The sequence below is a fragment of the Neofelis nebulosa genome, chromosome 14 (assembly GCF_028018385.1).
Source record: "Neofelis nebulosa isolate mNeoNeb1 chromosome 14, mNeoNeb1.pri, whole genome shotgun sequence".
Classification (NCBI taxonomy): domain Eukaryota; kingdom Metazoa; phylum Chordata; class Mammalia; order Carnivora; family Felidae; genus Neofelis; species Neofelis nebulosa.
Window position 1 is genome coordinate 13,319,753 of NC_080795.1, and position 20,644 is coordinate 13,340,396.

Genomic DNA, 20,644 nt, shown 5'->3' on the forward strand with positions numbered 1-20,644 from the left:
TTCTCCACCCCCCTCCCCCCCAGGAGACAGGTAATTCTTTTAAATTTTTCTTTATTTTATTAAAAAAAATTTTTTTTTTTTACATTTATTTATTTTTGAGAAACAGAGTGAGACAAAGCGTGAGCAGGGGAGGGGCAGAGAGAGAAGGAGACACAGAATCTGAAGCAGGCTCCAGGCTCTGAGCAAGAGGTCAGCACAGAGCCTGATGTGGGGCTCGAACCCATGAACTGTGAGATCATGACCTGAGCGGAAGTCGGACACTCAGCCGACTGAGCCACCCAGGCATCCCGACAGGTAATTCTTTTAAACCTCCCTCACCCGGCAGAAAGAAAACTCAGTGCAAGCACCCAGTGCTGACCTTTCTCAGAGTGGGCTGCTACTTCATTGACTCAGCTGCTCTCCCTCCCCCTACCGAGCCCTTAAGGGGAGGGAGTATAGCATTTACCTTTGCAAACCTGGCAACCAGTATGGCCCCTGGCATAAAAAGCAATGTAGAAATGAAGCAAGTAAGACATATTTGAGGGTGGGATTGAGGAAAGAAGGAAACCCAGGAAGGTAAGGAGAAAGATTTTTAGTTCATGATGCAGTTCAGTTTAGACAATGAGAATAAGAGACTGCAGAGACAAATAAAGGTGGCGTCACACAATTTCTAGACTTGTTACTAGCATTGTCTTATCTTTGCTTCTTTCCTCTTTCTCTTTGAAAGCCAAATGCATTTTCAACATCTTAAGTGATTCAAGGAAGAAACTCCAATCTAAGTCCATCAGTAGAGGGGGCAGTGGGAAAGGGAAAGGTACAGGAAGACTGTCCTGGTCCCCTGAAATGACACCACAAGGGTGGCACTGACTATGGAGGTAGGGTTAATGCAAATTACTATACCTACTTCCCAGAGAGCAGTTGGGCCCAGAGCAGGTGTTACTTGGGTCCTAAGTTTCAAAGGCAGCAGTGAATGTGTAAATCAAGGAGATCTTGTGTCCGATTACCTGGCTTTGCATTTCTCTTCATCGGTTGAGAGATGAGATCCCTGTTCCCATCTCCACCTCTTTTGACTGGGGAGGTTCAAGGTGGTGCACTGATCTCTTAGGCATTGTGAGGAGTAAATAAGTGAATATACACAAAGCACTGAGACTGGTGCCTAACAAGGACACAATGCACGTTAGCTGCAAATTTCCTACTTCCTAAATTAGTAAATAAAAAATGATGGTGAGAAAATGTATATTGGGGCAAACACAGGTAATGTGGAGAGGAGGAGCGTCGTTATGTTTATTATCATCATCCATCACAGTCACTGGTAGTGAAGAGGCTATGATTATTTCTGGAAGTTGTAGGTAGACTTGTTCATGTCCCCTCCCTCTTCATTTGCTTCCTACAGATTTCAGACACATTGATGCCTGAAACTTTTTGCATTGTCCTCTACTATATGCTAAATTATTAATTTGTCAGGCTCCATTTTCCCCCTATTGTTTTCATTCATCATAAATCATGATGGTTATGTTTATTGTGCATAGAAGTGTGCCCTCATAATCCCGGATCGCTTGATGTCTTAAACACTGGGTCAACAACAACAACAACAACAAAGGCTTCCGACTCCCATTTTTCCCTTTTCCAAAATAACGGACAGAGGTGGAACCTAAACAATGAATGTTTTTGACCATTTAATTAACCCAGATCCCGAGGTTATTCGCGTGTCCCTACTAGAATTTCAAAGTTACCACGCAAGGATTTTTCCTGGGAGCTGTAACTGTACTCAGTTAAAAACATAGGTTCTGGAGGAACGGTTCAGAAAAAAGGCAGTTAATTGCAAAAGAAAACAACCCCCCCCCCCCCCCCGCCCAACAAGCAAACAAACCAAACCCCACAACTCCCTTTAATGCCTGAAAGAATGACCTGCGCACAGTTTCCACGTGTAGGGGGAATGTTTTAAAAATGCAAAGAGCTCTCCCTTTCCTGCTAACCTAGCACCGAGGGCCCAGGAGGGCAGCGGTAGGTTAGAAACGGGGTTTCTGTGCCAAGTTCTGAAGAAAGCCTCTTCTGTGACAAATGGCCCCGAGGCTTGATGTCTGCTTCTCCGGCGTGCTCCAGCTATTTGCGTAGTAACACCAGGTACAACTAATGTGCCCATGAAATTTGACATTGGGCCCCGGTGAAACCTGGTCCTCCGCAGACCTCCTCCGCGCTCGTCTTATTAGGTGAGCCAGAGCGAGCGGTGCTCCTTGGGATTCGTGGAGAGTTAGTCCGGGATTTTAACTCTCCGGGACGAGGTCTTCTTCCCAAGCCCTTCTCAAACAATTTAATTTTCTCTGAAAAGAAATCGTCTCCTCATCCCGGAAATAGTCTCCATTTCTAGAAAAAGCCACTCATTGTCTTTTCTCTCCTGGTCCTCTCTCCTCCCTGGCGACAATTGCAAAGAGCCTTTAGTGGGAAAAGCTACGCCGCGTCTCCTCGCGGAGTCCGGGTTCACCCCGGCGCTCCGAGCCCGCGCTGCCCTCCGCCGCCGCTTCGCCTCTAACCAAACCAACTCGCTCCAACTTTCCGCTCCCGGGCTCCAGCAGGGGCGCCCTCTGGGCCACCGACTGCGGCGAGCTGGAGCGACCCTGGCCCCGGGACCCCAGAGCTGCGCGCCCAGCTTCGGGCCGAGCAGACGCGCCCGCTACCCCCGGCCTCCCGAGCTCGCAGCACCGCGGTCTCCAAGCTCCGCCCGGCGCTGCGCCGCGCCCGCCCTTGGCTGCAAGCCTCTGGGACCCGCGTCTCCGGACACCGAGCCCTCTCAACTCCCACCCTCTCCACCCCTGGGGCAGCTCAGTAAAACCCAGTCCCCTCCTTTGCGCACGCCTCCGACCGCCCTCCCACCCCCTAGCACGAGCCCCGGAGAGAAAGCGCTGCCCGGGTCTCCCCGTTACACCGGCCGCCGAGGGTCTCCACCACCACCAGCCGCCCTAATTCACGCTCATTCATATTCATCCTCGTTCTCATTCTCTGTCTTCCTCTGCCTCTCTCTCCAAAGACTCCTAACAAGACAGGCCGGGCCTCCTCGGTGGCACTCCCTTTCATTCATCGCCTCCCACCACACGCACACACAGGCGCACACACACACACACACACACACACACACACACACCCCAACCCAGACAGCCCACTCCACTTTTCAGACGCCCACCTCCTCCACACTCCCCTCCCCTAAACAGACTTCCACCCACTCACCATCTGTAGCCTCCCTTCCGCCCCCCGCCCCGCCCGCCCGGCTCCCCCTCCCCAAGAAGCAGACCTGCACTGTGGGAGGCAGGGACCCCGCCAGACGCTCGGGTCGAGCGCGCCGGACTGACCTCTGCCCGCCCGGGAAACTAACAAAGGCGGTGCGCTCGCCGGGACCCCGAGAGCCGCGAGCGGCGGCCGCGCGGCGGGGCGAGCCTGGGCCGGGCCGGGCGAGAGCCGGGCGGGGGCCGCTCCGGAGCGGGGAGCAGCGGCGCCGGAGGACGCGGATCGCTCCCCGCGCGCGCCGCTCGGACGCCGCCGGCACCATGGGCTGCTGCACCGGGCGCTGCTCGCTCATCTGCCTCTGCGCGCTGCAGCTGGTGAGTGCCCCGCGCGCCCCAGTCCCGGGATCCGCGCCTGCCCTGGGACTGGCCTCCACGGCCCCCGCCGCGGACCTGCACCTCCCCGCCGGGCGCGTGAGTGCCAGCCGGGGGCTCCCGCCGGCCCCCGCCTCCCCGCAGCCCCGACCCGCACTGCCCTCCGGCCCCGGGCGCTCAGCGGGAGGGCGCGGTCTCCCTCTTGGCCCCGAGCTCTCGGGGTCACCGCGCACCCAGCGGACGTCGCGCCGAGGTCCCGGGGCCGCTGCCGAGGCGCTGGAGAGTGAGCGATTTCCCCGCCCCTCTGTCGGACCACTGGCTTTAGCACAGTCTGCTTTCCTGCTGAAGTTTCCCCGGGGCTTGTGGGCTCGCTCTTCTCGGGATGATTTTTGTTCACATTGTTTAATTAGAAGGCGCGTAAGAGTGCTCAGGTTCTGAGGACACAGAAACGGCTTTAACTCCTGGCTCAGACTGGGGTGATTCTTACCTTCCGCAGTTTGAAAGGTGGTGGTGGAGGAGTCTCGGATCTCCAGGAAGGAGTTCTGGCTGTGTGGTTTTAAACAGAGTATTCCAGTCCCCGCGCTTCCAATTTCCCTTTAGATTTTGTTGAAGTGTTGCACGTTCAGACAGCGACACACTGACAGTTGTCATCAGGGAGAGAACGAGTGAAAGGCTCCTTTGGCACAGTGGCTTGCCAGGGGAGTGCATGTACTGCGGGGCGAGAGATCCAGAGTGAAGAGGAAAAAGGCTTTCATTTCAGCGTGTGTGTGTGTGTGTGTGTGTGTGTGTGTGTGTGTGTGTGTGTTGGGAGGCTGCTTTTCTTAACATATGTCTATTAGGGACACAGACGGCCCTGTGGTCTCTCTTCCACAGTCACTTGAGGTCAAGACTACAGACCCATTGTGTCAGACTTTTGTATGTGAGGTTAATAGACATCTCCTTCTCTTACACTTAAATTCTGTAGATGCTCTGCCAAGCCTTCTTCAAAGTGTTTGTTTTTGAAAGTTACGTACATTAACTAGCATGTTTTTCCTAGCAAGGGGAAAAGCCTTCCAGTGAACTTTACTGAGTAATGTCAGCCCTTCCAAGATTCATTAACTGAGAGATGAAATAATGCTCTTTCTTTGATAGTCCTTGTTCCTGCAAATGTATTGAAAGGTCTCACTCTTGTCTCAGTGTTCCACTCTCCCATTAAAACCTCCCTCTAGATGTGCTCTTCCTTGTTTACATAATACATGCATAGTTTATGTATTTATAGAGTTGCAGTCAGTGACGACTTTTCTTTAAGTCCATGGGATAGTCCCTTCTGTCCTGTTAAGTAGGACAGGACATAGTACATAGTTTCTTGAAAAAATAATTTTAAAATTCATTTGGACATGAATGTTTCCTTTCACTAAAGAAAGGTCGTAGGATAATTTACAGTTTGGTTATTAGAAATGAACATGGCTTATAAATAGGAAAAACCGAATAAATATTTAGTCAACTCTTGAATATGCAAGATTGTAGTCAGGCACCCTGGATCGTATAATAGCATAATTCTTTCTGTTGTACATGGAAATTGCGTGTAGGAGTTTTTGATGCAGTGGATTTATCAATACAATTGTGATTTCCTTAGTTGATATTATAGTATTTGTGATGAAAATATGTTTGGTGTTTCATCTATCAGCCTGGAATGCCTCCACTTTCCACATATACCTCCTCAATTGATACAAAATGCAACGTACTCTTCAAACTTACCTCAAAATTCTGTCTTCTCTATGAAGGCTTTCCTGGTGCTCCAGGTAAAATTAATCACTTCTTTTGTTTGAATTGCGTAGCACTTTGCCTTTTCCTCTGTTGGATCACATTTCATCGTCTTAAATTATTTTATTTACATATATCTCTCATCTCTAGACTGTAAGCTACCTGAAGATAAAGATGAAACATTATTCATCTTTTCAAACCTTGCAAGTGCTTAAGAGAGCTCATATCAGGAGCTGAAAGGTTATTGGCTGAATGTTTGACTCTTAAAATTATCTTTTGAGAAAGGCACCCATTTCACTAGTTTGCAGATAAGAAAGGTGATACTCACAGAGTTAAACAACTTTTCCAAATCAATAGTTTTTACATGGTAGAGACGGGGAGAGTAAACTTTTAATAATTGGATCTCAGACAAAACAAAGCATGTATGTATTATATTACATATATTATTACATCATGATATTGTATATAATACATTGTATATATTTAAAGGATGTGTAGTGCTCACTGGACAAATAATAATGATGATGATGTAGTGTTCTTTATTGTAAAATTTATATAGCCCATTAATTCTGGCAGAATCTTTTTGTTGAATTTGGTATACTCTTGGTTATATAGATCTGATATGAATGCTGGTTAATGTTTTTATTTACTTTGAGGAGTAATAGGAAAGTAACACAAGGAAGCCAGTATTGGAATTTTAATCCTTCTGGGACCTGATGTTGGTTCACAGCCTCAGGGAACCTCCCTGGGTGAAATTCGAAATGGCTCTCATAGCAAACTGAGGGCTGATGGGGGGTGGGAGGGAGGGGAGGGTGGGGGGTGGGTACTGAGGAGGACACCTGTTGGGATGAGCACTGGGTGTTGTATGGAAACCAATTTGACAATAAATTTCATATATTTAAAAAAAATTAAAATAGACTTGTATATACAGGTTGTTATATATGAACCTAACGGCAACCAAAAATCTAGATTAGATACACAATCTATATAGAGAAAATAATTCAAACATAACACTAAAATTAATTAAAAAGCCAACCAACCAACAAACAAAATGGCTCTCATACAGGGAAGGCAAGGAGAGACCAAAGAAAGAGGCAGGCCACTCCGGATTGGTAGGTGGCAGATTCCTAAGCAAGGTGACTTATGTACGAAGCGGCTACAAGATGAGTAGATCTCCACCCCTGCCTACCAGAATCTTAAAAGTTTAAATGGGGCCTTAACTGGGTTCATCCATGTGTACCATCGCGAAGGTCTCAACAACACATTACTTTCTCAAGACTGTGTCCTTGAAGTGACTCCCACAGTGGGCAAGATGTATATTCCAAGGATGGGAGAAGTAAGGAGCCTTGGATAGCCCTGGCCCAGCGTAAGGGGCAGCTGGCAGTCATGTCCTCTCAGTGACCTCCTCCTCCAGCAGATGCTTTGCTGAATTGGGTAATCATTTTCACATGCTGGGAAACTTCAGTTTTTTTGTGTGCTATTGACAGGATAATGACAGCACATTTTAGGTTTAATATGTATTATTAGAAAACCTTCTCCATGGCTTTCCTAAACATAGACAATCAACAAAACAGAGTTACACCCTGATTTGTTTAGCATTTGCCAATTTCTTTGGTGTAAATATTCCCACCTTGGCCAGTTTGAAATACCATTACATAGTATTGTTAGCATACAGCTAGAATAGGCACAAATAACCTCAAAAGCAGGTAAAAGTAAAATACAGTAAAATAAGAAAGGATGTGTTTTTAATATTTATTACCTCTATTTTAATATTATTTATTTAAAATTAAGTTTATATTATTTAATTGTTAATAATGGCTCCATTTAACAACAGGGTCACAAAATCCTAAAAATATAACTGACTCTCTGAGCCATTATAAGCCTTGTCCAGCATACCAGCGGGTAAAACCGGTAAAAACCAGGGAAAAAGATCTAGTGTTCTTTCCACTGAAACCAGCTGTCATTTTTTCTCTTTCATGTTTTTTTTTTTTCTGCTCCCACCAACTGTTGGAAGTTGGAGGTTATGAAGCAGTAAATAAGAGTGGGTGTTGAGAGGGGAATGGCATTTGGAGAACACATTTGTTGAAAAGAATCTACATGCTAATGACTAGGAGTAACTGTGCAGGTCATTAAAAGATGGCCCATTAGCTCTTTTTAAAAGTTAAAGAAACAAGGGAAGGTTTTTATTATCTCACTCACATTTCCTCCAAGCCCAGCTCCAGAGTGAAACATCAGACTGGGAATAAGAAGAATTGGAGAGAACTCACTTACAGGCTAGTGTATTTGGGTGAGCTTTGGTTTGCAAAATCTCAGTCCTTCTTTCTGCTTTCTTCATTCTGCTGCTCTGCCCATCTCCCGTCATTACTTTGTCTCCATAGTTCTACCCCTAAGCAAATTTGTGCACTATGCCCCAGATTTTACATTCATGTTCTAAATTCTGCTGAACGAATTTAAAGGGAAATTGAGAAGCATGAATGCATGTCCATAGAAAACTATGCAAAGTAAATCTTTTCTGAAAAAGCAATTCACCACTGCGTAACAGATTCATCGAGTCACCCAAGAACATTTAAATTCATTTTGTTGTTGTTGTTGTTGTTGTTGTTGTTGTTAAGAATACTTTTCATTTTGCTTGGCTTAGAATAATGTGTACTCTATTATCACGTATGTGTAATCTAGAAATAAAAAAGAAACAATTATATGCTTTTAGTAAGTTACTTACAGTTACTACATTTAAAGAAGTCTTAATTGCATTTTTGAAAGCCAAAAATTGGCTCCACATATCACTTCAGAGCCATCTTCTTATAGTGGCCCCAGTGAAGCGTTGAACTTCGTGGTTGGCAGAGAGCTTTACACTTTTTTTTTTTTATATATATCAAAAAGGTGACTCAAAGACACATTCAACAGGATTTCTGTCCCTGGTTGTTGGCTTACCAGAGATTTATTGACTTGCATCAGTTTATGGAAAGGTGACAGCCATAATGCCTATTAGGCCTAATAATCAGTGGAACAAAATTCAACTTTCCCTTTACATATCTGTAGTAACAGAAACCTTTAGAAGAGTTATAGAAACCACACAGCTTTCAGCACACAGATAGGCTGTATGTTTTCATTTTAGAGGACATCCTCTCAAATTAAAGAAAACTCGTTTTTGTTTTTTTTAATTTCTCACAGGAAAAACCATGTTAACTTTCTCTCCATCCCACATTCAAACTATCTTGTCACCACCGGTGACTCTGTAAGGCTGAACTAAAATGTGTTGAGAGGTGTCTGAATGATGATGGTGTGGTTGTGGTAACATGTTCTAAACTAAGTTTTATGAACCGTAGTGCTCAGCTGGTCTACATATTTGGCAGTGGATACAGAGATACATTTATTTTACTGTGTAGATACAATGACACTTTTGCTTTGACATGTTTTTCGTTTTAATAGCCCTTTTCTCCTGTGAAGTATCATTGTTAATCATTCAGTTTCCATTCTTTTTCTATATTGACAAGCACTGGTTTATCTTGCGAAACCTAGGAAAATTTAGGGAAATTAAAATTATGGCTAATAATGAGACTTTAGTTATAACATGATTGTTGAAATCCTTACAACATTCTGCATTAGTGATTTTTTAAAACACATCCAGATCCATTTATAGCTTTCTGGTTATTTAAGTATACATTCAGAGTATTGAATTTGCTGGGGAAATATTATATTCTTATGGTTTTGTCACAGGTTGCATTGTGCCCCCCCCCACCCCCCAAATTCTTATGTTGACGTCTTCATCTCTGGTAATTTAGAATCTGATCTTATTTGGAAAAAGGGTCATTGCAGATGTACTTAGTTACGCGAGGCCATATTAGTATAGGGTGGACCCCTAATCCATATGACGGGTGTCCTTATATAAAGGGGAAACGTGGACACAGGTATGCACACAGGAAGCATGCCATATGACGAAGAAGGTAGAGATCAGGGTGATGGTTCTACAAGCCAAAGTTTGCCAGTGAACCACCAGAAGCTAGGACAGAGGCATGGAACAGATTCTCTCTTATAGGCCTCAGAAGGAGAGAACTCTGCCAAAACCTTGATATTAGTCTAACCTCTAGACATCTGGCCTCCGGAACCATGAGACCGTATAATTTCTGTGGTATTGTGTCATGACAGCCCTCACAAATGAACACTGGTGTTTGTTTTTTATTTTCTTAGGACACGAATCACATGTTTCTTTGAGTTTATCTCTTTGTGTATGTGCTAATTCTTTTACTGGATTTGAAGTCCACAAAGGGCAAAGACTCTGATCGACTCACAGAATCTTCCACTATACCCTACAAAGGGTAAGCACTCAGTAAATATTTGGAGAATAAAATGATGCCTAAATGAATAGCTAAACTTCATTGAATTTTTTAATGTGCCAGACATTGTTCTAGGTACTCTACCTATGTCTACGAAATCATATAGATTCAGAAATTAAGGCAAAAAGAGTTTGAGTAACATGCCCAGAACCATAGAGCTGGTAAATGATGGAGCCAGGGTTCAGATTTGGAGTCTGCACTCTCTTTAGTGCTTCTTGCAATTGAAATGATCAACAAAGTTCAACCAATGTTCAGAGTCCCTAAGCACTGAGTGTACCAGTGTGAATTATGTCAAAGGGCTGAAGGGCTGTCAACAAATATGTAAACAAAGATTATCTAATCACAAATGTTGTCAAGTGTCATTAAGATGAACAATGTCCTTCGTAGATGGCGTAGTCTGGATGACTTCCCAGAATTTGGAAGTGGAGTCTGAAAGAATGACCAGGAGTTAGTCATGCAAAGACAAGGGAACCATTCTCAGTGGAGGAAACCAAATGAGCATAGTGTCTAGTTTGAGAAGAGCAGGGTATGTCCCCAGTTGTGACAGGTGTCTGGTGTGGCTAGGGTGCGGTATGAGAGCGTGCATGCAGCGAGATGACATTGGACACATGCCGTGACACCTGATTTCCTTTAGGGAGCAATGTGGATCCACTGAGCCAGGCTATCATGTGGGTTATGTTTGGAAATACCCTCACCGCTGAGTGGAGAACAGATCAGAGGGAAACGAGAGGAAATGGGAGGCGGGATGCTCTTCTGTTATTCTGAGCAAGAGATAATGCAAGTCAGACACGTGTCAGACGAGAACAGATGGGGGAGAGTATGGACTTGAGACACGATGGAGGAGGTAGAAAGCCTAGGACTCACTGTGGGGATTACCTCCCCATCTTGCGCAACAATATAACAGAATACATTTTACTAAAAATGTGAGAACTGGGTGTTGTGGGGGATGGAGGTGGAGGAGGTGTGTTTGTCTGGGGACATAAGGGTTCTGGGTTGGACACTTTGAGATTCTGATACCTAAGGCCAAGTAACCGTCAGGTCTATGAGCCTGGAACTGAGACGGTAAGACTAGACTGAATACTCAGATTTGAGACTCGTAAGCAAGATTGGTATTTAAAACCCCAGAGGAGAGAGTGTAAGGATAGATGAGGGTAGTATCAGAAACAGGACTCAACGTTGTAAAACTGAGAAAATGGAAATGAGCCAAGTGTGCCAAAATGGAAATATTTGTATAAACCTGCTATTTTATTCTTCATAAAATGTGAAGTGCTCTTGATTTTTTTAGACATTTTCTCCAGTTATGATCAAATCACTTTAATTCTGGTCACTTTCGTGTGGATTTTTGTTTTGCCTAGTATTTTGTTTTGTTTGTTTTGTTTTGTTTTCCCCTAAGAGAATAGTCCTTATCATAATATTTTGAGAAATAAATTGCTTTCTATCCCTAGAACTTCATTAGTGCTTTCTATTTAAAAAAAAATGAACTTCTTTGTTCATATTTTTCACCATCCTGTCACGAATTTTACAATGTACATTTTGGGCGTCTAGGAAAGATTTGAATAATTATCTATCTATATACATATATTTGTGTATATAAGGAAGAATTTCAAAGACTTTCTTTTTTTTTAAGTTTATTTATTTTGAGAGAGAGAGAGTGGGAATGCGAGTAGGGAAGCAGCAGAGAGAGAGAGAGGCAGAGAGAGAATCCCAGGCAGGCTCTGCGCTGCCAACACAGAGCCTGATGCAGGGCTCAAACTCACAAACCCATGAGATCATGACCTGAGCTGAAATCAAGAGTCAGACGCTGAGCCAACTGAGCCACCAAGGCACCCTCATATACTTTCAACATAAGAAATATTTTTCAAGTTTTTATTCAAACTCTAGTTAGTTAACGTATAGCGTAATATTGGTTTCAGGAGTAGAATCCGGTGATTCATCACTTATATACAACACCCAGTGCTCATCACAAGTACCCTCCTTAATGCCCATCACCCATTTAGCCCACTCTCTGCCCACCTCTCCTCTCCTCTAGCAACCCTCAGTTTTTTTTTTTTCTATAGTTAAGAGTCTCTTATGGTTTGCTTCCCTTCTTTTTTTCCCCTTCCCTATGTTCATCTCTTTGGTTTGTTAAATTCCACATGAGTGAAATCATACAGTATCTGTCTTTCTCTGACTTATTTCACTTAGCATAATGCACTCTAGCTGCATCCATGCTGTTGCAAATGGCAAGATTTCACTCTTTTTGATGGCTGAGTAATATCCCATTGTGTATATGTATGTGCGCGCGCACACACACACACACACACACACACACACCACATCTTTATCCATTTATCAGTTGATGGACATACGGGCTCTTTCCATAATTTGGCTCTTGTTCATAAGAAATTTTGACTTCATATTGCTTAAGATTTTGGTGTTAGAGACAAAAATGCACATCAACATAAACTTTACATTGTTTCCTTGCAAGAGTTTGCATGAGTGGGCAGAAGAAGCAATAGATCTATATGTGTGTATTTTGACTGTTTTCCTTAAAAGCATTTTTTTTTTAATCGGGGGAGGTATATCTTGCTTAAAATAGCAGGATTTCAAGTACTTACTAGCAATTACTTATTAAAGATAAAAGCAAAAATCAGAACAGAAAACACAAAATCTGAGGGCTTTTAAAATAAGATGACAAACAGTAGATGAGTGTATCTCCCCTTTCTCCCAAGGCCCCAGTGTTCAAATGAAACAATAATTGTGCTAGGAAGAAAAAGATGGGGCAAACAGATGACCAGCAAAATTGCAGAGTCCAGTAAGATATGAAGCAGAGTGTATTTGAGAGAATAGAGCCTTAATCTAAGGCCGTGTGCTTTGTGCACTGCATAGAGGTGTTCTTGTAAGAGCTGAAATGTGACATTATTCTGCTTATCACAAGGGGCACCCTGGAGTGGGGCTGGAGCATTGGGCACCTTTGAGGTTTGCGTCTTCAGGGTTAGCTGCCTCATGCCATTGTGGAGAAGATATGGAATAGGAGAATAAATACATTAATTGTTTTGAAAGGAAAGTTGACCGATGTATAAGTTAGGATTTATAGTAGTTTAGACAACAATGAGGAGATTAAAAAGAAAACCGCAAATGATTATGTCTTTAAAGTTTATTTTGAGAGAGAGAGAGAGGGAGAGAGAGACCGAGCGCACACACGGGAGGGGCAGAGAGAGAGGGACAGAAAGAGAATCCCAAGCAGGTTCTGCCCTGTCAGCGCAGAGCCCAGTGTGGGGCTCAGACTCACAAACCATGAGATCATGACCTGAGCTGAAACCAAGAGTTGGATGCTAAACCGACTGAGCCAACCAGGTGCCCCACAAATGACTATTTTTAATTGCTTATTTTGATTTTCTTGTAATACTTTTTATGTTACACTCGAAAGTAATTTTGACACCATAAGGTGAGATTTTCAAACCTAATTTTGAAGGTGTTCTCTATGTCAATTTTAGGGAAACTGTGTGGCAAATACTTGATAAGGTGAGTGGACCTTCTTTCATAGGTACTCAAATATTCATGCTTTTAATCCCCATGAACACTAACTGGTATTAATGTGTGTGAATCTTCATGCATTTACCACAGAGTATAACGTTAGACTAAAAGATACCACTTTATCGATGATTAGTATTCAAAACACCGGTTAATGGTAGTACAAGCAAATGCCACATGGCACAAACTAATTTACATTTTTAATTTGGTACATTTTGCAAAGATACCAACATAAAATGGGACACAGGCCCTAAATCCCTTTAATAGAACCTTTTGATCTTCTGGTGTTGGTAGAGAATTGGAGAACAGATAGTTTAAGATGGGCATAGACAGTTCTTGTGATAGCATTTCATCTTACTCGATGCCATAAGGTGAGAAAGATGAAGCCTTTGAACTGCTGCATTGCTGTTGTGTTTCGTGCTGGTTAGAGAATCCCCAGTTCCTTGATTTGGAGGAAGAGCATCTTGTCTATTGGGAACAGGAGATAAGGGGGAAGGCCAGTGGGCAGCAGGGGGTACTGACAGAGGTTCTCAGGATCAGAATTAGATGGCCTGTTGTTAAGGGAAGCAGGGCAAGATCGTGGCAGTATTAATGATTTTGTTCTTTTTTTCCAGTTTTTTTTTTCTTTTCTGCATCGAGGGCCGCTCTTTAGAATGGTTTTCCTGATTAATTGTACTCCTGAATTATAAAGTAGAATTAAACGTTTCAGTTTCTTCTCTCCACTCCCTTCACGGATACTTGCATTATGATTGCTTTCCTACAGACACCCAGTTCCTTTATTAACAAGAACTATTGCATAGGATTTTAGCTATCAGATTCTCGTAAGAGATACGAGCTCAATGGATGTGATGATAAGTCGTAAATATATTTCTGACGGTTTCTCTCTATTCCAGTAATTAGAGACGTGGCTGTACTTTGCTATTGATTAATATGTAGTATAATAAGTGCTTGCATGTGGCAAGCCCCAGGCGATAGAGGTTGATTGGTTAAATTGGTTAATTAAATTGGTACAAAGAAGAATGTTCTATACGCGGGTTATGTTTCCTGTACTGATAACTAGCTGTAACTGATCATAATTAAGAAAATGGGAAACCTAAAATTCTCGTTAATGACAGTTCTTTATCAATTTGTATTTCAAATACAAATTCTTGGTGAGGGAGGTCTTTCAAATGATAGTTTATAAAAGGTAACCTATTTTAGAGTTGAGGGGTCCTCAAGAAATTATCTAGAACTGTCTTTAGCACCATGGCAGGACTATGCATGACTCTTCAATACTGACGACTGTCCTGGTGATTCTCAAATATCTCTGAGAATGGAAACTTTTACTGTTAGCAAAGTCGTCCTTATGTGTAAATCGAATTTCTTGGGGCACCTGGGTGGGTCAGTCGGTTAAGTGTCTGGCTCTTGATTTTGCTCAGGTCATGTGACCTCTAGACTGTCATGATCTCGTGGTCCTGAGATTGAGCCCCAAGTCAGGCTCCAGGCTGGATGTGGAGGCTGCTGAAGATTCTCTCTCCGCCTCTGCCCCTCCACCGTGTGTGCACATGCGCACCCCCGCACCCCCAAAAATAGATAGAATTTCTCTTGCTTCAATTTCTAGCTTCTCTTCTACACATTTGCCTTTTATCTGGATGAGGAATAGCAGATACAGGCAGTGACGTTCTGGAGCTGGCTTGTTCTAGCTGGGGAGAGTTCACTGGTATGTTTCTAGAAATTCTGCAAGCCGGTGGTTAAACCCAGCCTTTATTAAAAATTAATTGCATAAACTTTAAATTAAATTAAATTAAAAATGCAACGCTTCCTGGTTCTGCATTGTACTGTTAAGCTGTGCTGTCCATTGTTACTGTAAGGTAGAGATTCCATATAACAGGATGCTATTGAGCGTCTCTTTCAAGCTCTGCATCCAGTGAGATCATACTGGTAGCTAAAAATCTATCATGGTGGAAGTATTTACATCATGAAGATACACAAAACCCACAAATCAGGCCCTCCTGCCACCCCTCAGAGCCAGTTATTAAACATTTACCAGCATGCTACTGGGTAGGGGCTTTCCTCAGAAGAAAGCCAGTTTTCTTGTACAAGGAGGGACTGATTTATAAGCCCTTGATGTAACTAATTAATGCATGAATAGAAAGATATTTCCTAACCTAAATGTTTTATTTATTGCTTTGAGTGCATCTGTAAGATTGTTTACACGTGATGGAGTTTTTATTTTCAAAAGTTATAATATTAACTCCTTTTATATAACAGCTTTCAGATCTCCCTAAGCACTATAGTTGATAACTGATTTGTAACTAAATGATCCAAAATTGGTAATGGTTCTTAAATTTCATTTCAGGTAACCGACTGTACTCTAGGATCTTTCACTATGAGGGAAAGTCATTTCTGCCTAATGTGCGTTAATTGATTCCCCTGAGTGATGGCACTCCAATGCCCCAGCCTGGCCACCTGGCCATGTTATCGGTTCTAATTTGCTCTATCCACAGGGATGTCAACTAATCAATGGCAAAAAGTTCAAAATATCTTCTTGAACCACACCAGGTTCTTCCAGGCTTGGGATGGGCTTCAGTTTTCTGTTTTCCGCACATTGAAATCCTAAGTAGTCATACTTGAAGGAGGCTGTTGGAAGGTGATTTATTTGAGCACGTACTAAAAACATGTATTTTTAAATTTTTGTTATTTTTCTTACTAAATGTTATTTTTTAAAAAGAAATCATTGTTACAATATGGAACAAAGTCCTTTTGTGCCTCAGTTTCCTTGTTTCATTCTTATAACATCTCCATAAGGCAGCTAGTTAATATATTCCCATTTCCAGATGAGAAAACCGAAACATGGAGAAATGAAGGAGTATATGAAGCAGTATGGTACGATATGGCTTAAACCGTGAGAAATGCAGAAACATGGATAACAAAACTTTGTGTATTACCTTATGAGTGGATTAAAAGAGTGGTTTCTCTGGGCTCAGGCTAAACCTGTTGGAAAGAGCATTTATTTAAGCAAGTATTTTCTTTCCATACGATGTCGTTTTTCAAATGTTACCCAGGTGACTTAAGTAATAAGTAGAGACACCGTAACTATTTGAAATAGCTTTTATTTCTCTTCTGCTTCTGTTAATACAAGGTGGCTTCCTCAAGACTGATACCTATATTTGGAGTCCCTCAGGAGACACTCCGATTTATCCTAAAACAAAAGAATAAAATGCAAGTGTTCTGCAGACCAGATAGTCTGCAATTTTTGCATGCTCTATTTTCTTCAACAGATAAACCACTTCCAAAATGCTTTTACTGTTCAGTTGTAACTTACTAATACCATCGAGACATCTACTCACAAATATCCTTTCTCTCCATGAGACTTTAAGGCATTTTTTTTCTTTCTCTGATGGGAAATCTTTTTTTGGCCTTGGAGTGTATGACTGTCAAAGATCTGAACGTTACAGCCACACCATTCATTGACTGAGCATCTTAAATGCAGGGCCAATTAGAGGAATCATTAGATGAAGCCACTGAACAATTAGGAAGCCTGCAAAGATCCCCTAACAGCCTTTTCATCTGAACAGAGAGCTGTGGTTGGTAATACAGATGGAGTCGTCCTCAGGGATCTGTCCTCCACACACATGGTTCTGTTGAAGCGTTTCACAAGTAGGAGACTTAACATTCTGTAACATTTCACAGACTACATCATGCAGAGGAGCATTGGTCATCTATTATTAATATGTTTGTTTGACTAGTCCTGAAGTATCTTTACACATACTTTTTAACTTCTTCACCACTGATTATATTTTTTGTTAGAGGGCAGAGGTTTGGGGGAGTCTGATTTAAGATGTAAGTAGTGGCTTGATTTTCTTTTAAGATAACTCGAAATACAGGATACCAATTTTCTTCATACATATTTTTCCTTATTGATGACAAACCTGTTCGGTAGTTGAAAAAACATGCATGGAGTCTAATTCAAGATCATATTTTTGTCTTATGATATCGAAGAAATAATATTATTTCATACCCAAACCGAAGAGAGAATTATTTGTGAACATATTTTCAGACATTTGAACTTTATATGTCTTATAATTTTGCTCATTATAAAATCTGATTTGATTTTGAAGGGTTGATTAATTGCCATCCTACTCCTTGAGGAAAGGTTTAAAACGCCCTTAGCAGAATGGTAGTTAAAGCCCTTTTTATAAAAAGAAATACGCTTCTTTGGTCAATGTGTATTGTGCATTATGTTTAATTAAGAGGTAATCTGAATTTAGATTTGGGTCAAGCAACAACTGCAGTGCTGATGTGCTTTCCATGGCTCAAAGCAAAAGGAAAAGCAGTGGAGAACCCTTATCCCACAGGCATCAGAATTGCGTAATGGATGGTGAGCTGCTCTCTAGCCAGGACTCTCTCCAAGGTGCTCTGAGACACTGGAGGTTGACCTCCTAGGAGGCGGATCACAACTAGGTGGTAGGATTAGCGCTGTAAGAGCACCATTTAATGTGCTATAACTTAACCCAAGATAGCAGCGAGTCAGATGACATTAGAAATAGGTTGTTCAGATTGAACTAAATGCGAGTAAAAAAGATAGTGCAGGAAATCATGGCAAATTTTATAAACTTCATCTATGTAAGTGTAAGGAATAAAATCATTGCACATTGCTGGGAGTTTCTGATCATCAGACTTCTGTTACGTTCATGTATAGGGGAAATGGTGCTTTTGGTGGGATTAAGGAACATATTGGTGTATAAACTCCATTATATGCAATGATAACAATATGCAAGAAAGTTCTGAAGATAAAGATCTTAACAGTAATAAAGTACAGGCAAAAGATGAGTGAGCATCGCATGTTGGAATGCACAAATATAAACATGATATGTAGCAATCCACTCTTGTCGGCATTTATCAGATATATTTAAACAAAATAATGTGATAGTTTTATGTTCCTCATAGTGAAGTACTTTGAGAAATGTGTAGTCAAATGTAAAGGGAATGCTAATTTGAAAACAGTTCAGAAGGAAAAATGAAGGAATTCAGATTTTTTAGCCTAACGGTGGATTATTAGTATAACAGGGAGCTGTCATGGAACTTTGAAAGGAAAATATGAACCCCCAGTGCCCCGTTTTCTTCATCCCTGGAATCATTGTCCCACTGTGTGTATTCTGACCCATCCTAGTTACTGAGCCAATGTTGACAGCGTTAGAATAGTACAGATGTCATCTTTAGCTGTTCAGTTTGTGGCCAATAAGACTTTAAATCATATACCTGAACATCTTTTTTTCTTAGAAGCAGAAAGAATAAGACAACACTATAGCAAGATGATTTATCAGTCAAACCTTTCCCAAGGTGTCCCACTTTGCTCCTTACCCACTTGGTTCCTCAGCTTTCTTGGTGGTTCCTAAGTCTGACAACCGATTCTACCCTGTATTGTTGGCTTGGGCCTGTCTATGTAATAAGATGCGATCGACCGTTAACTTAGCACCATATTTAGTTACATCTTTTTCTTGTGCTTCCTGCATCAGTCTCTTACCACTGTGAAAGATGCAGACTCTGAGGTTTACATACCAATTGTCATTACAAACCACCCTCACTCTGCAAATCCCAGCTGCAGCTTGATCTGTTCAGCTGTCCATTGTGATGATAAAATTACAATGTAACCGCGCCTGTGCCACCGCTTCTGTGACCACCGTCTGCTTGTGTCACACCATGAGTTCTCTCCTCAGTTGTATTTTTGTAGATGTGACACTCTTATGGAGACACTCAGAGGCCACCTGGAACAGTGTTTTATGATCAGGCTTTTCCACCCATATGGCTGAGAAAGGAGCCATGTGACATTTTCCAACATGGCCACTTCCGTGACAAAAGAGAAAAAGTGTTATCAGAAACTCGTACATTATGGCAGCACATGGTGGATAAAACAGGTGCATGAAAGGTACTATTACAGAAAATGAGTTTGATGTTAATTTAGGTATGTAAGTAATCAATTCTTAACTGTCTACTTCTTGAATCATTGTTTAAAATTACAACCTGGACTTTGAGAGTAGATGCATGTTTCTTTCTACTACTCCATTTGCTTTTCCATATCTATCTGTCTATCTATCTATCTATCTATCTATCTATCATCTATCTATCATCAATCTACATCTATGTCCAAAGGCAGGAGAAGACGGATATCAAATGCAAAGAGACCACATTCTCTCTTCTGCCCATTTGTTTTATTTGGCCCTCAATAGAGTTGATAATGCCCACAGGCATTTGGGAGGTGATTTACTTTATTGATTGAAATGATTACTGATTGAAATGCTAATCTTTTCCCAGAAAGACTATCCTCACAGGCACATTTAGAAATAATGTGGGTTTTCCCCCCAGTTTTGTTGAGAAATAATTGATATACATCATTATATAAATTTAAGGTATACAGCATGATGGTTTGATTTACATGTATTATGAAATGATTATCACTATAGGTTCAGCTAACATCCATATTATCATATAGATACAATTAAAAGAAAAAAAAAAGAAGAAAAAAATTCTCCTTATGATTAGAACTCTTAGGATATACTCTTGCAACAACATGGATGGAACTAGAATGTATTATGCTAAGTGAAATAAGTCGGAGAAAGACAAATGTCATATGATTTCACTCGTATGTGGATTTTAAGAAACAAAACTGAGGAACATAGGGGAAGGGGAGGAAAAATAAGATAAAAACAGAGAGGGGGCAAACCAGAAGAGACTCTTAAATACAGAGAACCAACTGAGGGTTGTTGGTTGGGTGTTGTGTGGGGGATGGGCTAAATGGGTGAGGGGCATTAAGGAGAACGTTTGTTGGGATGAGCACTGGGTGTTGTATATAAGTGATGAACCACGAAATTCTACTCCTGAAAGCATTATGATGCTATATGTTAATTAACTTGGATTTAAAGAAAATTAAAATATATATGTATGATCTACTCTCTTAACTTTTTCTATGTCACATAACAGGGTTAAGCTGAAGCCATCATGTTGTAACTTGCATATCTAGTACTTATAACTGGAAATGTGCGCCTTTTGGCCCACTTCCTCCAATCCCCCCTCCTGCCACCCCCCACCTCCAGTAACCACATGTCTGGTTTCTTTTTCTGTGACTTATTTCTTTTTCAAGGGTTCCACATGTAAGTGAGATCATACAGTGTTATATGTCTGACTTTTCTTAATTAGCCTAATGCCTTCAAGGTCCATCCATATTATTGCAAATGGTAGAATTTCCTCATTTTTTATGAAATAACATTCCATATTATTATATATAATACTATATATATGATACTGTATATACTATAATACAGTATATACTATAGCATATATATACCTCACAACTTCGTTATCCATTCATCCATCAATGAACATTCAGGTTGTTTCCATGTCTTGGTTATTGTGTACATGCTGCTGTGAACGTGGGGGTGCAGGTATCTTTTCCATTTAGGGTTTTTATTTTTCATTTCCTTTGCATATATTCCCCAAAACGGAATA

The 20,644-nt window shown here is 41.6% G+C and overlaps 1 protein-coding gene across 1 annotated transcript in view; it reads left to right on the forward strand.

The window, feature by feature from the left end:
• Positions 1 to 467: 467 nt before the first annotated feature.
• Positions 468 to 20,644, forward strand: part of NKAIN3 (sodium/potassium transporting ATPase interacting 3) — a 613,223-nt gene continuing 593,046 nt past the window's right edge. Inside the window, exons 1-3 of the mRNA XM_058698945.1 lie at positions 468 to 506; positions 2,165 to 2,229; positions 2,309 to 3,572. Of these exons, the coding sequence (XP_058554928.1) occupies positions 468 to 506; positions 2,165 to 2,229; positions 2,309 to 3,572 (1,368 nt within the window). The remainder of the gene's footprint in view (positions 507 to 2,164; positions 2,230 to 2,308; positions 3,573 to 20,644) is intronic.